The sequence below is a fragment of the Crocuta crocuta genome, unplaced genomic scaffold (genome assembly GCF_008692635.1).
Source record: "Crocuta crocuta isolate KB4526 unplaced genomic scaffold, BGI_CrCroc_1.0 scaffold162, whole genome shotgun sequence".
NCBI lineage: Eukaryota > Metazoa > Chordata > Mammalia > Carnivora > Hyaenidae > Crocuta > Crocuta crocuta.
Genome location: NW_027529433.1, coordinates 5409634 through 5433076, shown reverse-complemented (window position 1 = coordinate 5433076; position 23443 = coordinate 5409634). Strand labels below are relative to the sequence as shown.

At 39.0% G+C, this 23443-nt stretch overlaps 2 protein-coding genes across 5 annotated transcripts in view; one reads left to right on the top strand and one right to left on the bottom strand.

Moving 5' to 3' along the window:
• Positions 1–5601, top strand: part of PDE8B (phosphodiesterase 8B) — a 142123-nt gene extending 136522 nt beyond the window's left edge. The window contains exons 19-22 of one of the 2 annotated variants that reach the window (XM_077759902.1): positions 997–1164; positions 3181–3310; positions 3891–4016; positions 5264–5601. In XM_077759902.1, coding sequence (XP_077616028.1) covers positions 997–1164; positions 3181–3310; positions 3891–4000 — 408 coding nt within the window. In that variant the 3' untranslated portion in view covers positions 4001–4016; positions 5264–5601. Of the gene's footprint in view, positions 1–996; positions 1165–3180; positions 3311–3890 lie in introns of both variants that reach the window. The other variant, XM_077759901.1, reaches the window with a different exon arrangement.
• Positions 5602–7404: 1803 nt separating this feature from the next.
• WDR41 (WD repeat domain 41) overlaps positions 7405–23443 on the bottom strand; it is a 171809-nt gene continuing 155770 nt past the window's right edge. For all 3 annotated transcript variants that reach the window (XM_077759903.1, XM_077759904.1, XM_077759905.1), the window contains 6 exons: positions 20613–20723; positions 13863–14047; positions 11623–11744; positions 10718–10806; positions 9700–9833; positions 7405–7619 (listed from right to left, as the gene is read on the bottom strand). In XM_077759903.1, the coding sequence (XP_077616029.1) occupies positions 7467–7619; positions 9700–9833; positions 10718–10806; positions 11623–11744; positions 13863–14047; positions 20613–20723 (794 nt within the window). In that variant the 3' untranslated portion in view covers positions 7405–7466. The remainder of the gene's footprint in view (positions 7620–9699; positions 9834–10717; positions 10807–11622; positions 11745–13862; positions 14048–20612; positions 20724–23443) is intronic.

Here is a 23443-nt window from a genome sequence, read left to right as displayed (position 1 = left end):
TGATGAGTCATATGGAGCATCTTTTCATGTATGACCAGTCTTTTTAAACATGACTAAACACACCCAATCCTGCCCTGGTACTTTCTTCTCCTCATGTCCCCCAAAATCTATATGGGTCATGACTCCCTACCATTCAGAATAGCAGCCAGGAAAAATTAGTGGACCGATGGCTTAAGAGAAACAAAGTGGGAAGGGGTGGGACAGAAGGAGTTGGCAGGCATAAGAAATAGAAGTAAATGGGGGCGCCTGGGCAGCTCAGTCAGTTGAGCATTCGACTTCAGCTCAGGTCATGATCTCACAGTTCATGGGTTTGAGCTCCGCATAGGGCTCTGTGCTGACGGCTAGCTCAGAGCCTGGAGCCTGTCTTCAGATTCTGTGTCTCCCTCTTTCTCTGACCCTCCCTGCTCATACTGTGTCTGTCCCTCTCTCAGAAATAAATAAAACATTAAAAAAAAAAAAAAAGAAATAGAAGTAAATGAGAAATTGATTGAAGGGTCAGATGTATGTGTTATTTCCCATCTTTATTTTTTTTAAACCTGAAAGTTGCTTTTACACATGTCCTGATAAAATTGGGGAGAAAAGCTCACCTTTAAAACTACATACTAAACTACTAATATGAAACAAAACCCTCCCCGTAGCAGTTACCTTTGGGGAAGAAGATGGAAGCGAGGGAGTGGATGAGTGGTGATAGGCACTGTGATGTTTTAAACTCTGGTTTTTTGCGGCATCTGGGTGGCTCAGTCAGTTAAGCATCCAAATTTGGCTCAGGACATGATCTCATGGTTTGTGAGTTCAAGCCCCATGTCGGGCTCTGTGCAGACACTGTGGAGCCTGGAGCTTGCTTCGGATTCCACGTTCCCCCCCTTTCTCTCTCCCCCTCCCATACTCACGCTCTGTCCTAGTCATGTCCAAAGGTGCCCGGGTGATAATCCTCTCGAGTCTGGTCACTATGATCTCATTGTCTTCCTAACCATGATCTGACCATCTCTTCTCCAGACTGAGGGCAGCGACTGTGAATGCAACCCTACTGGGAAAAACTTTCCTGAAAACCAAATCCTGATCAAGCGTATGATGATCAAGTGTGCTGATGTCGCCAACCCATGCCGCCCTCTGGACCTGTGCATCGAATGGGCCGGAAGGATCTCTGAGGAGTATTTTGCACAGGTACACTACCTCTCTAGGGAAGCTCCACTTCTCTTCTAGAAATGGCTCTGGGTCATGCAACTCTGGAGGTTTTCTAGTTGAGTATCAGTAAATGAATCCTCTCTGGTAAGAAATGGCTCACCCTGGCCCAGAGTAGACTTCTGGTTCTCTCAGGATGACTGATGTGGCTAGACAGTAACTAGAGTCATTATAGGGGAAAGGGGTAAACTGAACCTTTTCATCTTTTCATCATCAAATTGTTAGATCCTAAACTCCCTCCAAAACTGGGCTATTGTACATTCGTTTACTAGGTTATTCTCTCCAGTGGGCATGTGGGGATGCAGATAGGAAGAAGACACACTCCTGCTCTGGGCGCAGCTCAGAATACAGTAGGGGAGATGCTAAGTGCTATTAGAGTGAAGAAAGCTTGTTTTCTAGATTTTCTTAAAAAAAAGGAGCTTTTGGGGGAAATTATTAGAGTTGTGTTTTTGTTTAGAAAAGATTTATAATTATGAAAATAGGAGAGGACTTTCTGGGAGAGAAAAAATCATGTACAAAATTAGGAAGAAAAATAGAATTTTATTTAAGAAAAGCAGCAATGTGCAGTTCACTTTGCCATTGTGAAGAGGAGTTAAAGGGGGGAAAAGATCCAGAAATTAGTAGACCACAAGATGCCATTCAAAACACAGGCCTACTTCCAGAGAAGAGGCTCTAAGGACTGAGGTATGTATGTGTCACAGAAAGGGAAACACACAAAGAGCTACAAGGAATGCGTTTCGGGGGTGGAGGGGCCTATATGGCTTGGATATACCACTAAGGCAGGATAAAGGATAGCTGATAATGTCTAGAAGGGCTGTCAACAGGAATGACTAGCTAAGTACCCACTAAGTTAACTGCAGCTTTCAAGGCTGGGAAGAGTCCCTGCATTGAAGAAAAGTAGGATAGGCAGTTCAGTTTGCAAGAAACAGGGGTTAAAAATCCCAAATTACTCCTTAAGGAACAGTGGCTATTTTAAAGATAGCTCATCAATTAATCTGAAATGAGCAAGCTGAGCCCAAAGCTGGCAGGAGGCCATTAATGGGCTTCCCAGGATCCAGAGACCTGAAATCCTAACCCTAATATTCTCTAAGTATGTGATTCGATAATGGAAAAGGAGCACTTCTGAGTTCTTGAATGGAAGCTCCCTGTTTAGGTGTCCTTTTCCCAAAAAGGAATGTACTGACATTTACAAGCACTGTGACCTAAAAATCAGAAGTTAGAAATGGGCCTCTGATCATCATCTGGCCTCTTGTTCAACACTGTCAGGAAATGTGGATCTTACTATTCAGCCTAGAACATTATGGTCTTTATACACACACATTACACACACTGATGTGCAAATTACTCGGATTTACATACTCCCTGAGAGAGCTGCATGACCACTACCCATATCTGAACATAGTTTGTCATTCTGTCAAGTGAAAACCGTGTTCCGTGAAAAAAGAAAAAAGGCTAGGTCAGCTCAACTGCATAAATGTTTTTCCTCAGGACAACCATTACACCTTGGTATGCAGCATAAGGACTTCATGTGAACTTTCCATTTTGTCAAAACATAGAATTTTAAAAGGATATATACTCAAAGGTTAAACTTTAAGATTAGTAATTCTTACCGCTTAGCTTGTGCTACGGCACAAGCAGTTTTACCCAATGCACCCTCAGTGTAAATACCAGTTAGGATTATTAGTACTACTTAGTTAGTACTTAGTATTACTGGTATTGCTTTGGAAATCGGTCTCAAGAAAGGGGTTAAGAACCCTGAGATCAGTGCTTCAGGAGGGGCTGTGATGTAGTATAAGAGACTTCAGACTCCGAAGACCTCTGTTCACTCGCCCAGTTCACCAGGTGGTTGCCTTCTATAAGCCTCCGGAGCTTGCTGACCCTCTTTCTTCATAGATAATATTGGATGATGACCCCTTTCCAGAGTTGTTCTAGAAACTAGATGCTCCTGTGCCAGCTCCTCATGTGTCCTAGCCCTGTGTATGTGGTTATGTCTTGCAGACTGATGAAGAGAAAAGACAGGGGCTCCCTGTGGTGATGCCAGTGTTTGACCGGAATACCTGCAGCATCCCCAAGTCCCAAATCTCTTTCATTGACTACTTCATAACAGACATGTTTGATGCTTGGGATGGTAAGAGAGTGGTGTTTTGACACCCCAAGAGAATATTTTGTTCTACTTTATGACGATAACCTCTAAGGACATAGGCTGGGCCTGAAGGTGTATGTGAAATGTTTCTCTTAAGTTAGCTGTCAGCTGTTTGTCGCCAGGTATGATGACAAGCACATGCACACTGTGCATCCCCAGCACCTTACAGAGAACCCCTGAGTACAGAAAACTCCATGGATGTTTGATAACTGGATCCCTAAGTCTTGTCTTCTTGAGAGCATGGGTTTCCAAAGCTTACAGCAGTTTTATCCTGTCACTGGAGGAAACTCCAGAAAGAATACCAAAAGAATCTGTGATTCAGAGTAGACTTATACATTTACAGCCAGCTAAAAATGGCTCTTCCATTTTTAACTAAGAGGACCTGTTTGTGTTTCAGAAACTACTGTTCAACAACTTACCCTTTTCATGCCTGCATGTTCATGTGTAGTATAAGGCGTGACCTGGGGTGCCTCTCTTCCAATACTGGGCCTCCGTTTGTCTCATAGAGCGCCAGCCTTATAAGTGTTCTGGCAACTAACTTGTGATTCTTTTGATGTCCTTGCAGCCTTCGCCCATCTGCCAGCCCTGATGCAACATTTGGCTGATAACTACAAACACTGGAAGACATTAGATGACCTAAAGTGCAAAAGTCTGAGGCTTCCATCTGACAGCTAAACCCAAGAGAGAGAAGGTGACCTCTTGATCTGCGAAGGGCACTGTGAATCACAGTAGTGTGTAAATAAGAGGCTTTCCTTTATACTGAAAAGGACAGATGTAGGTTAAGGGGCTAGTGTTTAATATTTGACTTTGAATCATTCAGAAGCCCCCAAATTGCATTTTTAGAAAGTTATGTTAAGAAAAATATATTTTCTTTTCAACACTTAGTGACAGTGTCCTCATCAAACCATGGAGCTCATTACTATAACTAGCAGGACACAAGCAGCGAAAACTTGGTGCCTGTGAGCCCATCCTCCTGGACGACACAGCTTACCTAGTGTTCAGCTCATCTCTTACCATAAAAGTCAACATCACTGTTTAGTTTCAGAGCACCAGTCTGAAGGATTCATAAAAACACCTAAGGAAAAAATACTATTTATAAAATGAGCAAAACAACTAGGACCAAATTACTGATAAACTAGTTTGCTTCACGGCCTCTGTGGCTAAGCAGTTCTTTTGATCAAGGGTGTGACACCCAAGGTAGACCACAGCCTTGGCCTGGTGAGTGCCTTCTGTAGATTGGTAGAAGCAGCCTGTGTAGCCCTCTTTCCTATAAGAGCAATTTACCTTAACAAACAGTGAGCCATTCATGGTGGGGAAGCAACTGACACTTTGTTTGGGGGGAATCCACGAGCTTCCCTTTTTTTCTGGTTTACAGAGGCAGTCACAAGGCAGCATAGGGAGTATTATATAAAAGCCATTAAATCTGAAAGCCCTTGGATAAGCTTTTTTAAAGAAAATTTATATACATTTGCGGTTTAAAATTTTTATTAAAGCAATCTGAATTTCCTGGGTATAAGTCCATGGAGTATGTTATGCAGTGTACCATCTATATACATAATCTATTAGGGGAGGGACGGGGAAGTTTCAAGGTTCAGATGTTTTTAATCTATATTTGAGACCTTGTCATTTTGCTTTAATGATGTAAAACAGAAAAGACTGCAAGATGTGTAAATATATCAGAAAACAGACATAAGGGGAAGCAGTAAATACTATTTTAAGCTATTAATTGTATGCTAAAAGCTTCTAAAGCACAAGTGCATATTTTTATACAGCTCTTTTGAAAACTTTCTGTGATCTCCATAAAGTCAGACTTGAGATTTTCCTTTCTCTTATACCAACCACCTCTTCTCTATCTATTGTAAATATTAGAAACTCCATAAACAAAATAGCTTCATTTTCCTTTCAAATCCTCTGTACTCCATGCTGCATTTTTAACAGGTATAAACAGGACTGAATTGGAATGCAGAACACTGGAAACTAGAATATGGGAAGAAGAAAATGACATCACTACATAATGTGCCAATGTTTTTTTCTATGTTTTGTACCAAAAAATGAATGACAGTCCCACGCAAAGAAATGTATCTAACTTATTTTTGTTAGATGATAAGCAAATGTGCTTGGTCAGGACAGCAGCCTGCTTTGTGTTGTAATGCTGCATTATGTAAATGTGATGAAAATGTTTTTGTGAAGTACTTGTAACTAAATTCCTACATCCATTTTTCATCCCCAACAGCTGTTTTTATTTCATCTCTTTGGCCTAAACTTTTATTTCAAAATTTCGCTTTAGTGTCCTTTATTTCATGAATCATACACTTTATTTCCAGACAGTTTAGGATGTCAAAATCCCATTATAATTTACCTAGGCTTCAGAAGCTTGCTTGAGGCAAGGACAATCTTTTCCTCACCATGTTGCTTTCACTTCCATTTGGTAAGTAACATTTATGACATTTTCTATAGGAATGTTACAGCTTACTCCTTATAATAAATTAATTTCATAGGAACTTAAATGTTAAATCCTCTAAAACTGCCAGGAACCAAAGCATTAACATAGCTATGCTCTATAGCACTGTAATCTTCTGAATTGCTAACCAAATAGGGCATTCCCTCCATATAGTCAGGTAGAAGTCCCTTAGTACCACCACTACTTAACTAGAAAGAAGCTAGTTATAAGGTCATTCTTTACTTCCAATTTTATTTTATAAAATTCACGTGCTGTCCAAGTCAGGACTGGCCTTTACATAAATGGTAGTCCTATAAACCTAGCTCATTCCAGTCCTCTTTGATTTCTGCTTTTAAAGCCACTCAATGATATTGGGAGGAGGGCTAATTGCAAGGCCTTACCTGACTGGGTCTCCTTTTCCTCATTCCTAACATTAGGGCATCGGTCTGGCATAGATGACTTGAGGTCTTTCCGTCTGTGGATGGTTGGGGAAGCAACGGTCAAAGGTAAAACTGATAAAAACAACAGTTTATAGTGATGCCATTGAGGGTGTGAGTCAGCAAAAAGGAAGCGGAAGGGTCACCCACTTTTTTTATTCTTTGGTACCCAAAGAGAGAAAAGTATTTTAAGGCCGGGGGGCGGGGTGTGTGTGTGAGGAAGATGAACCAAGCACTTCAGGCTTACGGTCTCTGACTTGGGACAGAAGCCTTTACTGACCTAGCTGTCATCCTTGGCATGCACCTTATATACACCCTGATAAGATTTCCACTGAACTGAGGAGTCTTTTCAAACAAAACATAAAAGGCATAAACAAATTATTTGGCACCACCAACAAAGACCCGGGAATTTGTAGGAGAAAAGGTAGATTTATCACACGGATTCTTAACCTAACAAACAGGCCCTTAGGAAAACCAAACCTTCTCCTGAATGCCACAATTTTGCAGTTCTATTTCCTCCTCCTCACAGGGTGTAGGTTCAAATTAAGAAGCTCAAGCCCAGGACTCCCCACTTCAGTACCAGCACAAAGTGCAGTCTCCATTTCCTACATGGAAGAACAGTTTTCTGGAGATTTCAGGGTTTAAATTCAAGATGTACTACATCCTACCCATTCTTCAGTGGATTTTCATTATAGTTACCATATTCATTCTGACGACAAAGGCAGATATTGCAAATTTTTTGGTGGTAAGAAAGAATGTAGAGGCAACAAAATTATACTACATAAAGGGAGCGAGAGGTTCTGAGGACTTTTCTTGTTCAGCTCATACAATTTCTAGTATAGAATTTTAAACCTAATTAAAATTGTTCTATACAGATGCTTATGCTATCAATCAACATTTGTGCTCTGATCTGCATACATTCTGAAAATTCAACCCATTTCTTCAGTGGTTTCAGGTTAGTGCTACCAGAAAAGTTAAAAAACTTGCAGTATACTCTTTGGTGAACTTTCTAATACCTGAGAAGCAACTTATTGCTGGTTTGCAGACCTACCACCAAAAAAAAGTTTNAAAAAAGAATGCATTACAGGGGCACCGAGCGGGCTTAGTCAGTAGAGCATATGACTCTTGATCTCGGGGTTTTGTGTTCAGGCCCCACACTGGGTATGGAGATGATTACTAAAAAATAAATAATACAACACAAATTTGAGTATTACCCTATATTTCATCTTCAAGGTTCATGCACAAGTATCCCATATTCCTTCACCTAGACAGCCAGATATAAGTCACCATTCTCCTCTAATTTTTGAAATAACTTTAAACTGCGCAACCCAGATTCTCTTTCTCCATTTTTCCACAAAATAATGAGATGATCAGCAGAGCACGTCACTAGTCCATGATCTTCAAAGTACAGAAACATCTGTAAAGAAATTTAAAGCTGCTGATTAAAGAGAAGAGGTGAGGCTAATACTAGACTAACATGGCTTATAAAATATGTACCTTGGAGATTTCTTTGGATCTGAATATAAAAAAACTCTTCATTTTTCATGAGAAATTGTGTAAAATGGCTATGTGACTAATGCCTTGTATTTTAATAATCAGGATTATAACAGCTATTTTTTTTTTTTTGTTAAATACATGAATTCCCAATGAATCTTCTCAATTTTACCATAATCTAATTCTTCAAGTATTGGTTTTATGTCACAAGTCCAGCCAGAACTGCTTCATCCTTTATTTATGCACAAATGGCTACCAGTAAATGTCTGAATTCCAAATTCTATGAGATAAAAACTGGCTTCAGCTCTCTAATCAATCAATCAGTCCATAAGGATTTACTTAGGGAATCCAGCATATAGGATGGTACTACCATGAAGAAGGTTCTAGTTCAGTTGTAAAAACGAAATCACAGTTAAAACAAAGACCATGTAATCAGGCACTAAAAAATGTAGTTCACACTATGATTTGCCACAGAGAAAGGGAACATAGATCAGTAACCACTAAAATTGTCAAGCTTCAAAAACATAAAACTTCCTAAGTAAAGGGACGGTCAGGCAGCATGAACACCAATGTATAATAGAGCAAAGCTCCTCAAAGGCAAGAGTGAAATGAAGGATAGAAATAGAAAATTAAAGAACAAGAGGAAGAGAGTTTTCAAAGCTGATGCTGTGTAAGAGGGGCAAATACTACAGGAGATGGAAGAAGTTAGAAGGCTCGGGAGTAAGGATGAAAATGTAAAAGGAATGAGGAAATTTACAAAGTAGCACCTAAAAGAGAGCCAAAATTTCAGAGAATCCAGAAGATTCCTCAGGTCTACATTATAGCAAACAAACGTGCCACTTGGAAGGTTTCCCCCACCATTTAAAAACCTTTAATGGGTACCTACTATTTTAAAAAATAAGTCCAAATTCTTCAGCTGACTTACATACAAGGACAGTCATAATCTGACCCAATACTACTTTCTCAGGTTTAACCTCCTACTGGGGTCTATTCACAGGAAACGTCTGCTCCAGCCCAGCCAGTCTGCTCCTTGCCAGCAAGCAGATGCTCTTTGCACTTCTGTCCTCACTCCCCAACTACACTGTCACCACCTAAGCAAAGTTACAGGTCAAGTCCGCTATCTATCTTCCACTAACCATTTCCTCCTAATTCCTGAGTACTCACTGTCTCCCATCATCTGGTCTGTCCGTAACAACTTACTAGATCTATAACCTTCCTCTCTACTCAAGTAGGAGATCCAAGAGGGTAATGTTTCTTTGTAAACTCCAGGGTCTAGTATACCACCTAAAATAGAAGAAATGAATACGAAGCATATATGCACTTTCAAATGAAAAGTAATCCGTTCCTCCTTGGCAATGAAACAGGGAAAAAAAAACAATTCTAAGAAATTCAATCCTGAGGGCTCTGCTTCTACTCTTATCAGTTCCAATCATCTCAACCGATCTTATTCCTTTCATTATACGCAATGGTGCATATAGTAAAGTATTAATGTATTTGAATTTCCCCAAGTTGGAACTGTATACCTCTTATAATTCTCAACTAATATTTTCATATATGCACAGTGATAACCAAGACCCTGGGTCTTACGAAGCTAACAAAATACAATCCTTCAAAAGTAATTACAAACAGCATTCTGCTCTTGAATTTGAAAAAGACCCCTGGAATTCCATTCTGTAAGACTTTAAATATATAACCCCAACTGTCCACTACCCTCTATCACTGTTATGCATATGTATTCAACATTATGTACATTGTCCCATTGTCAGCTGTCTCCCATCTCATAAACAATGGTGATTAAGCCCAGAAGTAACACATTTCTTGCTTCCTCACATCACATCTCTAAAGGGAGACCTTAGTTCCATGTATTATAACCTATGGATGTTTAGATTCAGCAAAAACCTACAGAAAAAATTACAAGTCTTTATGATACCAACTGAATGAATAGCAGTGAGACGTCAAAGCCGGAACTCCCTAAACCTTTATATGCCTATTAAAAATAATACCTCCACAGATGAGGAGTGTCCAATCAAATCTCCAATAAGCTCCAATGAATACGTAGTGGCATTTTCCTGTTGCTTTTTAACAGGTTGGCTGGCTTGTTTGTTTACTCTTCCAAATCCCCACATGTTAAAAAAACCTAGAAGAACAATCATTTCAATAATTACAGCATTCTCTACTCAAAAGATCAGAGAAAACTGAAAATTTAAATGCAAAGATATTCTGTACATGACTTTAGTCAAGGGCTAAGGGGATGGTACCAGACACTAAGCTATAGTTTTTTTTAGTATGTTACTTCCTTTCATCTTAACTACCAGGTTTGTTGCTCATCTCTTTTATTGCCCCTCCTCACCTACTGAAGGTGTATTAACATGGCAAAAAGGCACTGGGAATAAAAGAGGAGAGCAGTAAAAGGCCTGAATGCCAGTGACAGACACACACACAAAAAAGATCACAACTTAGATCTATCAACAAAGGGTAGATGAAAAGCAACATGTGTGTCCAAAAACAATCTCCTATATTCAGATGACCAGAAGAAATTCCAGAGGTACTAGCATCTGATTTCCTATGCAAAGGATGCTAATAAACCAGGATTTTGTTTTTCAAACCAAACACCTGCAGGTCAAGAGCTCAGGAGATTATGATATAAATACCAAAGTGTGTTTTTCCACAAATTAAGTTCAATGTTAATGCTTCTAGGCTGAAAGAACACTTTATATAATATGATAACGGATGGTATAAATCCCATTTGTGTATCAAGCATTATGATAGACAATAAAAAATGAATAATTACTTCAATGGGCCATTGGTTCAGATTACCAAAAACTAAGAGCCTCCCTTAAAACAGTAAAATACTAGCTGACTTGAACTGAAATAAACAAGCAGTTCTCCATTAAAGCAACATTAAGATGTGAATCTGAGATCCCAATTAGCATATGCTTCATGCAACATGCCTATTTGGAGCACACTGTATATTATTCCTGTGGCTGCACTTAACTGCCTTTCATAGGAGAACAGACACACCTGTTGGCGCAGGTTCAGCTGCAAGCTGCTGTTTTTCTCTTAACTCCCAAATGCGTACACTGCCATCTTCCGAGCATGAGATTAACTGCCTGTCAGGAAAAAAAAAAAAATCAGTGATAAAAAGAGAGGGCACAAGAAGGGCCAATGCTAAATTTACAGTGAAAAGAAATCAGCGGAGCCCTTAACTGTTTCTCTTCAGCTCGTGGCAGGAGTTGACAAAAATCACTATTTCACATGGCTTTACAATGCAAAGTAAAGCCACCCTTCGGGAAGGGCACATGTGATATTGTCCCACTGGCTCAAATGTGATAAATATATCATCCCATTTTCAAAAATGTTTTCAGGAAAACAGTATGAATTAATTACACTTGCACAATATCCTGAACAGTTCCTTTCCCTCTTGTCACTATATCTCTTCCTAGGGTGGCTCTCAAAGAATCCTGCAGAGAAAATAGTATTCCCCTCCTACCATTTCATCCCTGAAAACTCAGAAACCAAATTTACCCTGACAGGAAACCCTTCGCTTAGCCCCTCATAAAAAGGAGATGACCATTTCTTTCTGGCCATCAACAACTGCAACAATAAAATGGGTATATGGAAAATACCAGAAGAAAAATGAGCACATAGTGCCCAAAGTCTTTTGTCTTTTTGAGTAAATACCAAATTTTAAATTTATCTCTTATAATAAAATTCAACGTAATTCATCTGAACCCTACTTCTTGTAAATTTTTTAACACCTTGCCACAAACTCTTTTGTTAGAGACAGCCATGCAATTTCTCCATTTCCAAAAGAATCTAACAGGTCAAACCATGGAGCCAAATAACTGCCACTTATGAAATTACCGTGGTGGCCCTGGGAAGTGTGAGTTTATTTCATTCGTTGTAGAACAGATGGGAACATGTACCTGTTTGGAAGTTTGGCAATGTGCAGGACACTGGAGTCGTGGGCAGTTTTCTGGCAAGCAATCACACGCTTCATTTGAAGGTTATACACATATAAGCCTCTTCCAACTGCAGCAAATACATTCTGGTGGGGGAAAGTTCAGAAATGGGCATAAAATTAGTCCTTACCACTATGTGGCACAACAGACTTCCAGCCCTGCTATGACCTCAGAAAGCCACTGTTCCCTTCCCTATTCCTCGCTTTTAGTCTAGGTTACTGTACTGCCCCCTGAAGTCCAAAAACATCGTAGCACAAAGGCAAGCTCAAAGCATTTAGAAGGTAGGACACAACCACTAATAAAGGGGAAGTTCTGTATATTACACCCCTTAGCATCACCTCCTTCCCTCACAGAAATATGACAGAGGCAAGAACTCTGGCTGGCAGGCTGGCGGTACAGCGGAAGCTGCTGAGGCACAACCCAGGTTTTCATTCACCTAACACTGTATCGTTAGGAAAATGTTAGCAAAATACCCACACTCCACATCTTAAGAATGCATGAGAGCTATAAAGGACACAAAAAAACATATGCTATAGGGGCACTATCATCTTAAGAATGATTCTCTGAAGGATTCACAAAAAACATTTTTCCAAATGTACTATTAGAAATACCTTTTTACTAAAATAACTTTAATCTTTGGAAAGTACGTTTACCAATACTTATCTTCTTATAGCCTAACATCTCATTCAGGTAGAGAAAGCAAGTACTAATGCCATCTGCCAGAGAAACAAGTTGAAATTTTAAAAGAAGATTAAAGTCACCCAGGAAGTTAAGATATAGAGCTGATATTGGAATCAAGGTCATGTTACTCCAATCCCTTGCCTTCGACTCACAGCACACCACCTAGCTTCTGAAATTATTTTGCACATCACTAGACTTTTGGTAGCACTTGCCTAAGAATCCTTTTCTTCTGCAATAGGTACCCCAGTGAGGGAGACCTTTCAAAAATCCCTAAAATCTAGCCTTTGTGTTTTTACCAAAAAATTCTTCTCATGCAGCTTTCAAACCCGACTCAGACCTATAGTATCTAGACCACAGCATGCCCTCAAGGCTTACCAGAGTCTGTCTGTGGAAAGATCCCCTTGATTCTTGGGATCAGTACTCTGTATTTAGCAAGGCAAACTGAGGGCCAGTGTCAGGAGCATTAATGAAAACTGGCCAACTGTGCTAAAATCTAGAGCCTTATGGGTAGCAATTCAAATGCACAGAAACCCCAAAGTTCCACAAACCAGGAAATCTGTGCCGTTTAAGCGATGTACCAAAGAGCACAAAGGAAATTATAAATACAGCCGGAGAATTAATGAGCTCTTGGGCAGCTATTACTCAAGAGAGTCACTCGATCAATCACCTATCACCAATAATTAATGTCCCCTTATAGAAAAAACAAACCCCCTATAAAAGAAGATATACCAGGAAAAGCTGAGTAATGCTTTATCAACCATTTATAGCAGTTAATACACATCCATCAAAATTTGAGAGAATAAAAATACAAAAAAACTTCTAATACTAATTTTTACAAACAAAAAAGGTATCAAATAAAAAACATAAATTTTAGGGCCATACCTCTTATTTAATCCAGCCAAAAATTTCAACAGTTTTTAAATCTGTGGATTTGTAATCACTTCCTTGCCTCACAGACAGAAGCTAAGATTAAAATGCTTTTTTAATGCAACTTCTGCAATCTTTGAAAAATATCAGAACTTTTTTTTTAACGTTTATTTATTTTTGAAAGACAGAGACAGAGCATGAGTGGGAGAGGGGCAAAGAGAAAGGGAGACAGAATCCAAAGTAGGCTCCTGGTTCTGAGCTGTCAGCACAGCACCGGACATGGCCTAACTGAGGCTCAAACTCACCAATCCTGAAATTATGGCCTGAGCTGAAGTTAGACACTTAATCGACTAAGCTACCAGGCACCCCGAAAAATATCAGAACATTTTAAAGCCCAACCTGAACATGGGAAATGATACCTTTTTATATCCATCATGAGATTAAGTTTAAAAAATTCCTACTCAGGTTATTATGTCATGATTCATGAGTTCAGTCCCCACATCAGGCTCTGCTCTGACAGCACAGAGCCTGCTGAAGATTCTCTCTGTCTGCCCCACTCTTTCTCTCTAAACTAAACTTTAAAAAATGAGAAACTGGGTTTATTTTAAAAAAGGTAAGTTTAGAGATTATTTTCTCAATTTTTTTTTTTGTTTTACCTCTTCATCCCATGTGAAGTGATGAATAGAAATGTCATTCGGTTTTTGACAGAGTTTTATTTCTTGCTGAGTGTCCAGCTGTGGAGATGGGTCCCAGAAGTTGCATTCACGGGCCTGCACTGTCCAGTCCAGAATATTCCAGATGATCATTTCTCCAACATGGGAGCCAGTTACAAAACTCAAATCTAGGCAGAGTTCACATGTGTCTCATTAGTGATCATTTTACATAAGCTAAAGTAAAAAAGAAATAGACTGCCTAGTAGTAATGCTCCATAAAGCCACAATATTTAGAATAGTGAGGTACCTAGACAAGCCAAACAGAAAGATCAATATAACCAGAACAGCAAGACGAGAAACAGACTCACGTTTACTTATTTAGTGTGTCATAACAGCATTTCAATTCAGTGAGGAAAGAAATGCCTCATGCTGGAATATTTGGTTAACTGTTTGAGGAACAGAAACAAAAGAACCTTATCTTGGATCATGTACTGTTTAGAAAATAGACCCTTCTCCTATGTCTCTCTTTTACTCCCATACTTACAACGCTTCTGATACCAGATGTTGTATATGTGGGGGGAGTAGGGAGGTCCCACACTAAGCAATTCTGTGACACCAGCTGAGTGTCCTACAATTTAATTCATTTCTGACACTTTACCTGGAGGAAGCATCAGATCCCACAGGTTAAGGGCTCAGTCCCAAAAGACTCCCTTTACTTCAGATGCCAACTCCAAGTCCAGGTGGTTACCTGTGCTTCTACCTGTCAGCTATAAGTCAGAGGCTCTCACATCCCCTCCTTGGGTTCAATTAATTTGCTAGAGAAGCTCACAGATCTCAGGAAAACAGCTGTTTACCAGTTTATCATAAAATACAAGAAAAGACCAGAATGAACACCCAGATGGGTATGTGGAGGAAGGCTGTGGAGCTTCCATGCCCTCACTCTTCCAGCACCTCCACATGCTGGGCAATCTGGAAGCTCTCCAAACCCCGTATATACTGTTGGGATTTTTATGCAGCCTTCATCATGTAGACATGATCAATTATTTCATTTCTAGCCTCTCTTTGGAAGATAAGGGGTGGGCTAAAAATTCCAAGTTTCTAATTATGGCTGGTCCTTCTGGAGACCAGCCCCCATTCAGAAGCCCACCAAGAAAGAATGGTCTCATTAGAACTACAGAAGTCACTACTGTCACCTTGTCACATTCCAAGAAAGGTAGGAGCTCTTGTGTCAGCAAATATTAGATTAAATATTAGAACAAAAGATGCTCCTTGAGATCTTACAACTTAGGAAATTACAAGGGTTTTAGGAGCTCTCTGCCAGGAACTGGGGGCAGAGACCAATATATATGTTTTCTATTATTTTACATATGCCAAAGTAAGTTTCAAATACATTAAAACATTAAAAGTGCTTAAAGGATTGCAAAAATAAAGGTAGACGCTTTTTATAAACATGGAGTGCTAAGAAGCTCTAAAGGAGGCAGGGTGGGGAAAGATACACACGTAAATAGCTGCTTAATGAAAAAAATCATTTAAATGACAAAAGGCTGAAAAAAATTTGCAAATCAGATATCAAAATGGGTTTATTATATACATAAGGAGTTCCTGGAAACCAAATTTTGATAAATACTCCAGCACAGAAATTGGGCAAAACACCTAAACAGGCAAAACAAAAAATACAAATGGTCAGTTAACATGTGAAAAGGTGTTCAATTCCCTTAATAATCAAAAAAATCTAAAAGCAGTAAGAGGGGCATCTGGGTGGCTAGTTGGTTAAGCGGCCAAATTTGGCTTCCGTCGTGATCCCACAGTTCCTGAGTTTGAGTCCTGCAACTGGCTCTGTGCACTAACAGCGCAGAGCCTCCTTCAGATCCTCGGTCTCCCTCTCTCTCTCTGCCCCTCCCCAGCTTGCTTGTACATGTTCTCTCTCAAAAATAAACCAAAAAAATAAATCAGTAACTTGAAAATTGGGAAAGATTAAAAACAGGAAAATCCCCAATGCTAGCAAAAGCACAGGGCATCAGCATACTTCCGTACTACTAATGTCCCAGTATAAATTGGTACAATCCTTTCAAATTTGGTGATATGCATCAAAACCTTTATAAAGAAGTATAAACCCACTGATTCAACAATTCCACTTCTAGGAATTTATCCTGAGGAAAGCGCATAATAGATATATGTAACAAGGCTATTATACATAATATTAAAAATGTGAAGATAATCTAAACATCCAATTGGGAACTGAATAAAACATCTACAAAATTAAACAGTAACACTGTTATTAATTTTTTTTAATGTTTTTTATTTCTGAGAGAGAGAAAGAGAGAGAGAGTGGGCAAGGCAGGGTCAGAGAGAGGGAGACACAGAATCTGAAACAGACTCCAGGCTCTGAGCTGGCTGTCAGCACAGAGCCCGACATGGGGCCCCAACCCACAAACCGTGAGATCATGACCTGAGCCAAAGTCGGACATTTAACTGACTGAGCCACCCAGGCACCCCAGTAATGCTGTTATTAAAAATTGAGTTCTAGGGACACCTGGGTGGCTCAGTCAGTTAAGAGTCTGACTTCAACTCAGGTCATGATCTCATGGATCATGGGTTATAGCCCTGAGTCGGGCTCTGTGCTGACAGTGTGTAACCTGCTTGGGATTCTCTCTCCCTCTCTCTCTGCCCCTCTCTAACTTGCACTTTCTCTCTCTCAAAATAAACCTAAAAAAAAATTTAAGTTGTAAAAGTATGTTTATATTGCTATGTAAATACATTCATGACATACAGTTCCAAACAGTGAGACATATGGATATAAACATACATATGCTCAGAAAAACACCTAGAAGACTATGGATCAGTGCTTAATACTGTAGCGTGGGACAATTTTCATTTTTACACACTTAATGTTTCTCATTCTTTTCTCATTACTATGATTATGTATTACTTTTACAATGACAAGTTTTTATAACCTTAAAATGAAATTAGTGGACCAACTAAGACACTATAAATTATATATTTAATAGAAAGTGTACAACTGCTGACACTAAAAATTATCTTAAAGAAATGTAATTTATTTTAACCCTTACATGTTTAGGTAAGAGGGAAGAGAACAATACGAGTCTAAAAACTCAAGTTCTAAATATGGCTCTGTTACCAGCCATCTAGTTCTCAGAAAGTCATTTAACCTTTCTCTGTCTTGGATTTCTCATGCATTAGATGAAGATGATGATTAAAAATCCAATAATAAATGTGTAGCTACTTAAAAAAGACATCAAACACATTATCTTTGAGTCTCTGGAATTATTCCGAGCTTCTAGTATTATTCCAAATTAATGGTATTAAAACCTCCAGTTGTTTGTAATTTAGGAATACAAGTATGAATTATGATTTAATGATTCCATTACCAAATAAAGCAGGACAGAAATATCTAATAATTAGATGAACAGTCTCTTAGAAATGAAAAATTGCCAGCAATCATACATGTAAATATTATTTTGTCTTGGTTCCAAGACCAAATTCTATAGTTTATTAACAGACTACAGAATTTGTTATGTGAAGATAACTCCATTTTTCATCTATGCAGAAAAACAAGTTTCTAATTTTAATAGTGGGACAGTTAAAGCTGTACTACTCTTTCCATGACCTTCTTTTCCATCCGTTTCCCTCCCCTTTGCAATTTCATTCAAACTACAAAGGAACCAAAGTCATTACGGAGCAAAGATTCTTGACACTAACTCTGCATGTCATCATAACAGAGTTAACTGAACTGGAGACCACATGGCTGTCTGCTCTGACTTAATCTGCCCAAGTGTCTGTGATTCATCTATGCAAAAGAAACAAAAGTATTTGTGCCCAGGTGGAATTTTTCACTTAAAACAAAATACGAGCATTCAGCTAAGTCAGTAGTTTTATTACTACAAATTTATCACTATATGTTCTCAAACAGGTCGCTCAGAATATTTCACACAAAACAACCTCAATGATACATATGGATGGATTTTCATCCTAGTTACTATCAAAAATCACTTAGTATGGGGGCGCCTAGGTGGCTCAGTTGGTTAAGCATCTGACTTCAGCTCAGGTCATGATCTCGCAGTACGTGGTTTGGAGCCCTGCATCAGGCTCTGTGCTGACAGCTCGAAGTCTGGAGCCTGCTTGGGATTCTGTGTCTCCCTCTTCTTTGTCCCTCACACTCTGTCTCTCTCTCTCAAAAAAAAAAAAAAGTCACCTACTATGAACTCCCATTCTTATATCTGTCTACCTTCCCTCACAAGTACTAATAATTTGTGATTACCATACCATACTGTCAACACAAAACAAGGAATAAAATCAAGGACCAGACCCTTTTGCCAGAAAATATTAACATTATTTTGTATGTCTGTGTTAGAAACCCCTCTGCTCGGGCATTCAGATCTCTTTTTCATTCATCATCAGATTCTCTGTTATTCATTATCCACATCTGTGGGAATTCTGTCCTATCATTCTAAGGTTGCCTGGGGCCTCCTCCATGAAAGTGCACTTTGAGTGTGAAATACAAACCCAGTAACTAGCCACATCTTCCACTGTGGGAAAAAGAAACAGGGCTGAGGGTGGAGCTGAGAACTGTAAAACATAATAATTTCAGGATCGCTGAAATCTGCAGCACAGCAAACCTACCTATGTACAAAATAAGACTGTCACAGTATCATTTTCACATTTTAACAGACTACTAGACCATACAGGATTCCTCAAGATGCTTATGGCTTATTTATTATCTGTAGTGTAATTTTACAATCAGGGAGTTAATAAAGCAAAAACTACTAGGGGTTTCCTGTGATTTTCATTAACAATATTTTTGCTTTATGTTTCCATTTTCCTTCCTTTAAGAAGTTGGCAAAGAAATAGTTCTTGGTTAAAATGTTTTAAGCTTCTTTACATATCGCACAGCAGAAGTGTCATGAAGCTAAGACCTCTTCATTAACATCCCATCACCTTCATTAAGGAACCATGCTAGATCAATGGTACCAGTGCTTTACCACTAAAAGAGAACTAGGCATGACCAGCGTAATGGGCCAGGACACTGCTCACATTTTTTTTAGCAGCTCCAGGGCCCTGGAATTTAAGACTCTGTGTCAGAGGGTCTCCCAAATAAGAACTTGTCTTTTGGGCTGCCATCCATGGCTAGAGGAAAAGAGAACCCCTAGAGAAAAATAAAAGGGTATTCCCAACATGTTAACTTCTATCACCAAGACCACCTGGTCCTTAGAAAGACTTGCTGCTGGGTTGCGTAAGAAAACGGCTATTAGACAAGAGGATTTTGGAGTTGGGAAGGACATTCTCACACATGTACCTAAAAATGTGATTAAATGGCATACACATGGAGAGTACAACTGGTGCTATCTGTGCCCCTCTTTCCTTTTGCCTCATGGTTATACAAAATTGCTCAAAAAGAGCCAAACCAGGTCTCAGGTCAGGGAGTGCAGTCCAGTCCTCCTACTACATTCTATTCATGGCATCCTCACAAAACTCTTAGTTTCCGGGGTGCCTGGGTGGCTCAGTCGGTTGAGCGTCCGACTTCAGCTCAGGTCATGATCTCATGCTTCGTGGGTTCAAGCCCTGCGTCGGGCTCTGTGCTGACAGCTAGCTCAGAGCCTGGAGCCTGCTTTGGATTCTGTATCTCCCTCTCTCTAACCCTCCCATGCTCACACTGTCTCTCTCTCTAAGAAATAAACAAAACATTAAAAGAAAAAACCAAACAAACAAACAAAAAAAAACCTCTTAGTTTCTTTCAGATTATCAAACTGAAGCCACCAAGGAAGGACTCTTCTTGTTGACCCTGGAATACCAATCACCCAGTCAGAGTTCTGATGATACAAGGTGTCATTTTACTTCAAAGTAAGCCAAACAAATCCCAGGAATGGTAGTGTGATCCAATTCTGCCATCTGATGACAGATTCAGCTTCCAGGGGACAGTGATTAAAATCGCTGTGAAGCCGGAGCGCCTGGGTGGCTCAGTCGGTTAAGCGTTCGACTTCAGCTCAGGTCATGATCTCACGGTTCGTGGGTTCGAGACCCGCATAGGATTCTGTGCTGACAGCTCAGAGCCTGGAGTCTTCTTTGGATTCTGTGTCTCCTTCTCTCTCTGCCCCTCCCCCACTCATGTTCTGTCTCTCTCTGTCTCAAAAATAAATAAACTATTAAAAATTTTTTTTTTCTTAAAATCGCCATGAAGCCAAATAAGATGCCTGGCAAGTCAAAACATACAAGAACGAGAATGGGCAGATATGACCCAATTTCTGCAGTCCTTTACTTTATCTTGATGTTATTCTCTGGCAGTCTTCAATCATGACTGCAATCCACTTGAATTCTGTTCCTACTGCTCTAAATGTCTAACTTGCTATATAGTGTTACACTTTGTGGGTCTACAAAAGAAATGGCCAGAACCATCTGCCAAAAATGCTGAAATGCTACTCGGCATTAGTACTAATAGCCTAGGACAGTCATCCCACAGCTATCATGCAGCACCTGAGATAATTATGCTCCCCTCCATCATCTTTATTCACTGCCTCACTCTATTCTTCTTGGGCCCACATCTTAGGCCTACCAACCTATAAAACTTGATCAATTCCACTGGCATAAACCTCTGAGTATATTAGACTGCTGACCCTTACTTGTCTAAAGCATTATTTTAATGATGGTAATTAAAGAATCCTAGAACAAAACAAGACCAAAGTTCTGTCAGCAAGTGCAAAATTTTACATAATATAAACATATACACAATAAGCTTACCATTGACATTAACCAATGAGAGAATATTATCCTGGTGATCAAGGAGGCGTTTAATTTCAAGAATATCCCATTCTAGTGATTCTCCTGCAGGTGCCACCAGCCTGAAAATTACTAAATAAAAATACATATATAATTTTATTAAAATGGTCAAAGAAGACACAATTCTATTTCTGCTAAAAAAAAAAATCTAGTATTTCATTAAGTGAGAACGATGTAAAATACTGAAAAACCCATCTCCAAAGAAAGCCTTATTCATACCAGAGTATTTCTTTCAAATGCTTGAGATGTTTGAGATGATCTGCTAAAATCCCAAATGAGTGTGTCTTTATAACTGTTCTTTTATTAAAACTCTTCTAAACCCAGTACCAACCAGAAGTCCCCATCCTCTCTGGGGCTTCAAGACATGTCTGGCTAACCCGCCTCCCTCTCTCCTTGGTCAGTGTCTGGTCCACATTTCAGAATCATCTGAAATTTTTGTGTGTCAATATTCAATGGGTTGCTTTAATATACTTTTGACTATAAGAGATGTTCAATGTGTTGCTTTACTTGCTATCTGACATTAACAAATAGTTTTATTTAAACTTGTATAAATTCTAACTAATCAATACAGAAAACCCAAAAATCAAATCAAAGGAGTGATTCTATCAACACTTACTAAATACCTATTGTGTTCCAGCAACTTAGATATCAAATGTGAACAGTCCTCAGTCACTGCCCTGAAAAACATTGTAGAGTGCAAGTGAGACTTATAAACAAGCTTATAGTAATGGATTAAGGGCTGGAAATAAGCCAATGTACCAAGTGCTATGGATGCTCACAGATTAGGATGACTAATATCTGACAAGTGGGAAGATCTCATAAGTCAGATCCCTTCCAGGTGGTGGTTAATTTCTAGAGTTTCTCTTTTTTCTCACATTCCTCTCTGGAAAATAGGTCATACCACATTCCTTTCTATCTCTTTGGACAATATTTTACCAACTGACAAATCTCTAGTAAAGAGTTATTTCATCCCAACAGCTATTCACATTCAAACTGTGGCTGTCAAACAAAGGTCTTTCAGCAAATAAAAGAGAACTCTTCTTAATACCTGTCAAACTCATGTAAAAATTCTTATAGTTGGAATACTACTAAAGGAGATTGGGATTGTGGAAAAATGGGCAATGTACTATTTAATCAAACTAACAAAAAGTAACCTCAAATATGGAGAAGAAACAGAAACCTCCTTTGTAGGTTTCCACAAAGGACTACCAAGTACTGAAGATAATGTGAAACTGTTCAGTGAACCCATAAGTATGGTCCCTACAGACAAGTATTCATAGGGTCACCTATGTAGTAACTTCAAGGAAATAAGACAAATATAAATTAGATCCTCTCCAAAAGAGAATAGTCAACTGTAAAAAATGCTTAAGAACAAAAGCCTGGTCTTTTGAACCAAGATGAAGTGTCAGAGCTGAGAGCCTTGTTTTTTAGCTTCACAGTCACTGTAACATGTGTACTCACAAGTTGTATTTCCTGTTGAAAGGAGCCCAGCCTCACACAGAAAAAGAGAAATTGGTATGGAACATTTAAAACCAAGGAAATGGGCACAAGCTTGGTCTTGGAAATAGAAAAGACACTCTATTTACAAGAATGAAATGTATTTTTATATAAGGAAAAATGGCACAATATTTTATAATAAAACTAATAAAATGCAGGACCTTGTTAAGATTATGTATTTTTACAAATTATTTTCTGAATATAACCAATTTTCTTTTTTTTTTTTTTAACATATCTCAACTTCCTTTGAGGCAGTAGTAATCCTTTTATTACCACATAAATGAATTGACTCAATTACTCATACATTCAATAAAAATCTCCCATCTTTTAACAGAAAGACGAATAAGAAGCTCTAGTTGTCAAGGAGCTCACATTCTGCAGGGAGTTGCAAGGAGAGCACAAAAAGAAAAGAGAAGTCTTTTTTTTTAAAGTAGTAAGTGAAATGACACATAAGATTATGAGAACACAGGAGAAAAACTTTTGGGAGTAGAGATGATTGGTAAGCAAGCCTTTAGCCTCAAAAAATGTCATCCTAGAGCTAAGCTCTTAAAGAGTAAGTAGGAATTAGCAACATCAAAGAGGACAAAGAGTAGGGGGAAAAGACCTGACACCGAATGACAGGAGAAATAAAGGCAAAGGGGTAAGAATCACCTCAGATGGGAGAACCCAGGGCAATTCACTGCTGACAAACACATGATACAGGACTCAGAGGAGGGAGAAGGAAAAGAATAAAGAACTAGATGTGATCTGCTAAAAAGTCTAGATTTTATCTTACTTGTGGTCTTATACTGGTCCCCTGGAGCAAAGATTTCATTCATTTAAGGCAAAACTGAGAAAAAATAAGGGCCATATACATTTTGTACAAAAATATATTCAGTTTAAAGTCCTATTTTTTGTTGAGATCACATTCTTCACACTTTTTTTTTTTAACGTTTTATTTATTTCTGAGCGATAAGAGACAGCACGAGCAGAGGAGGGTCAGAGAGAGAGGGAGACACAGAATCAGAAGCAGGCTCCAAGCTCTGAGCTGTCAGCACAGAGCCCGATGCAGGGCTCAAACCCACAAACCGTGAGATCATGACCTGAGCCGAAGTTGGACACTTAACCAACTGAGCCACCCAGGTGCCCCATTCATACTTTTTTAAGAAGTAATTTTTACAAAATGATGATGGTAAGTGATAGCTTGCTTTTGTTATTGTTGTTTTTATATTTAATGATTTTAGTAAGCAAAATACAAATTTGGGAACCTTAAGGTGATCTCCAAAAAGATGAACTACTGTACGTGTCAGAAATTT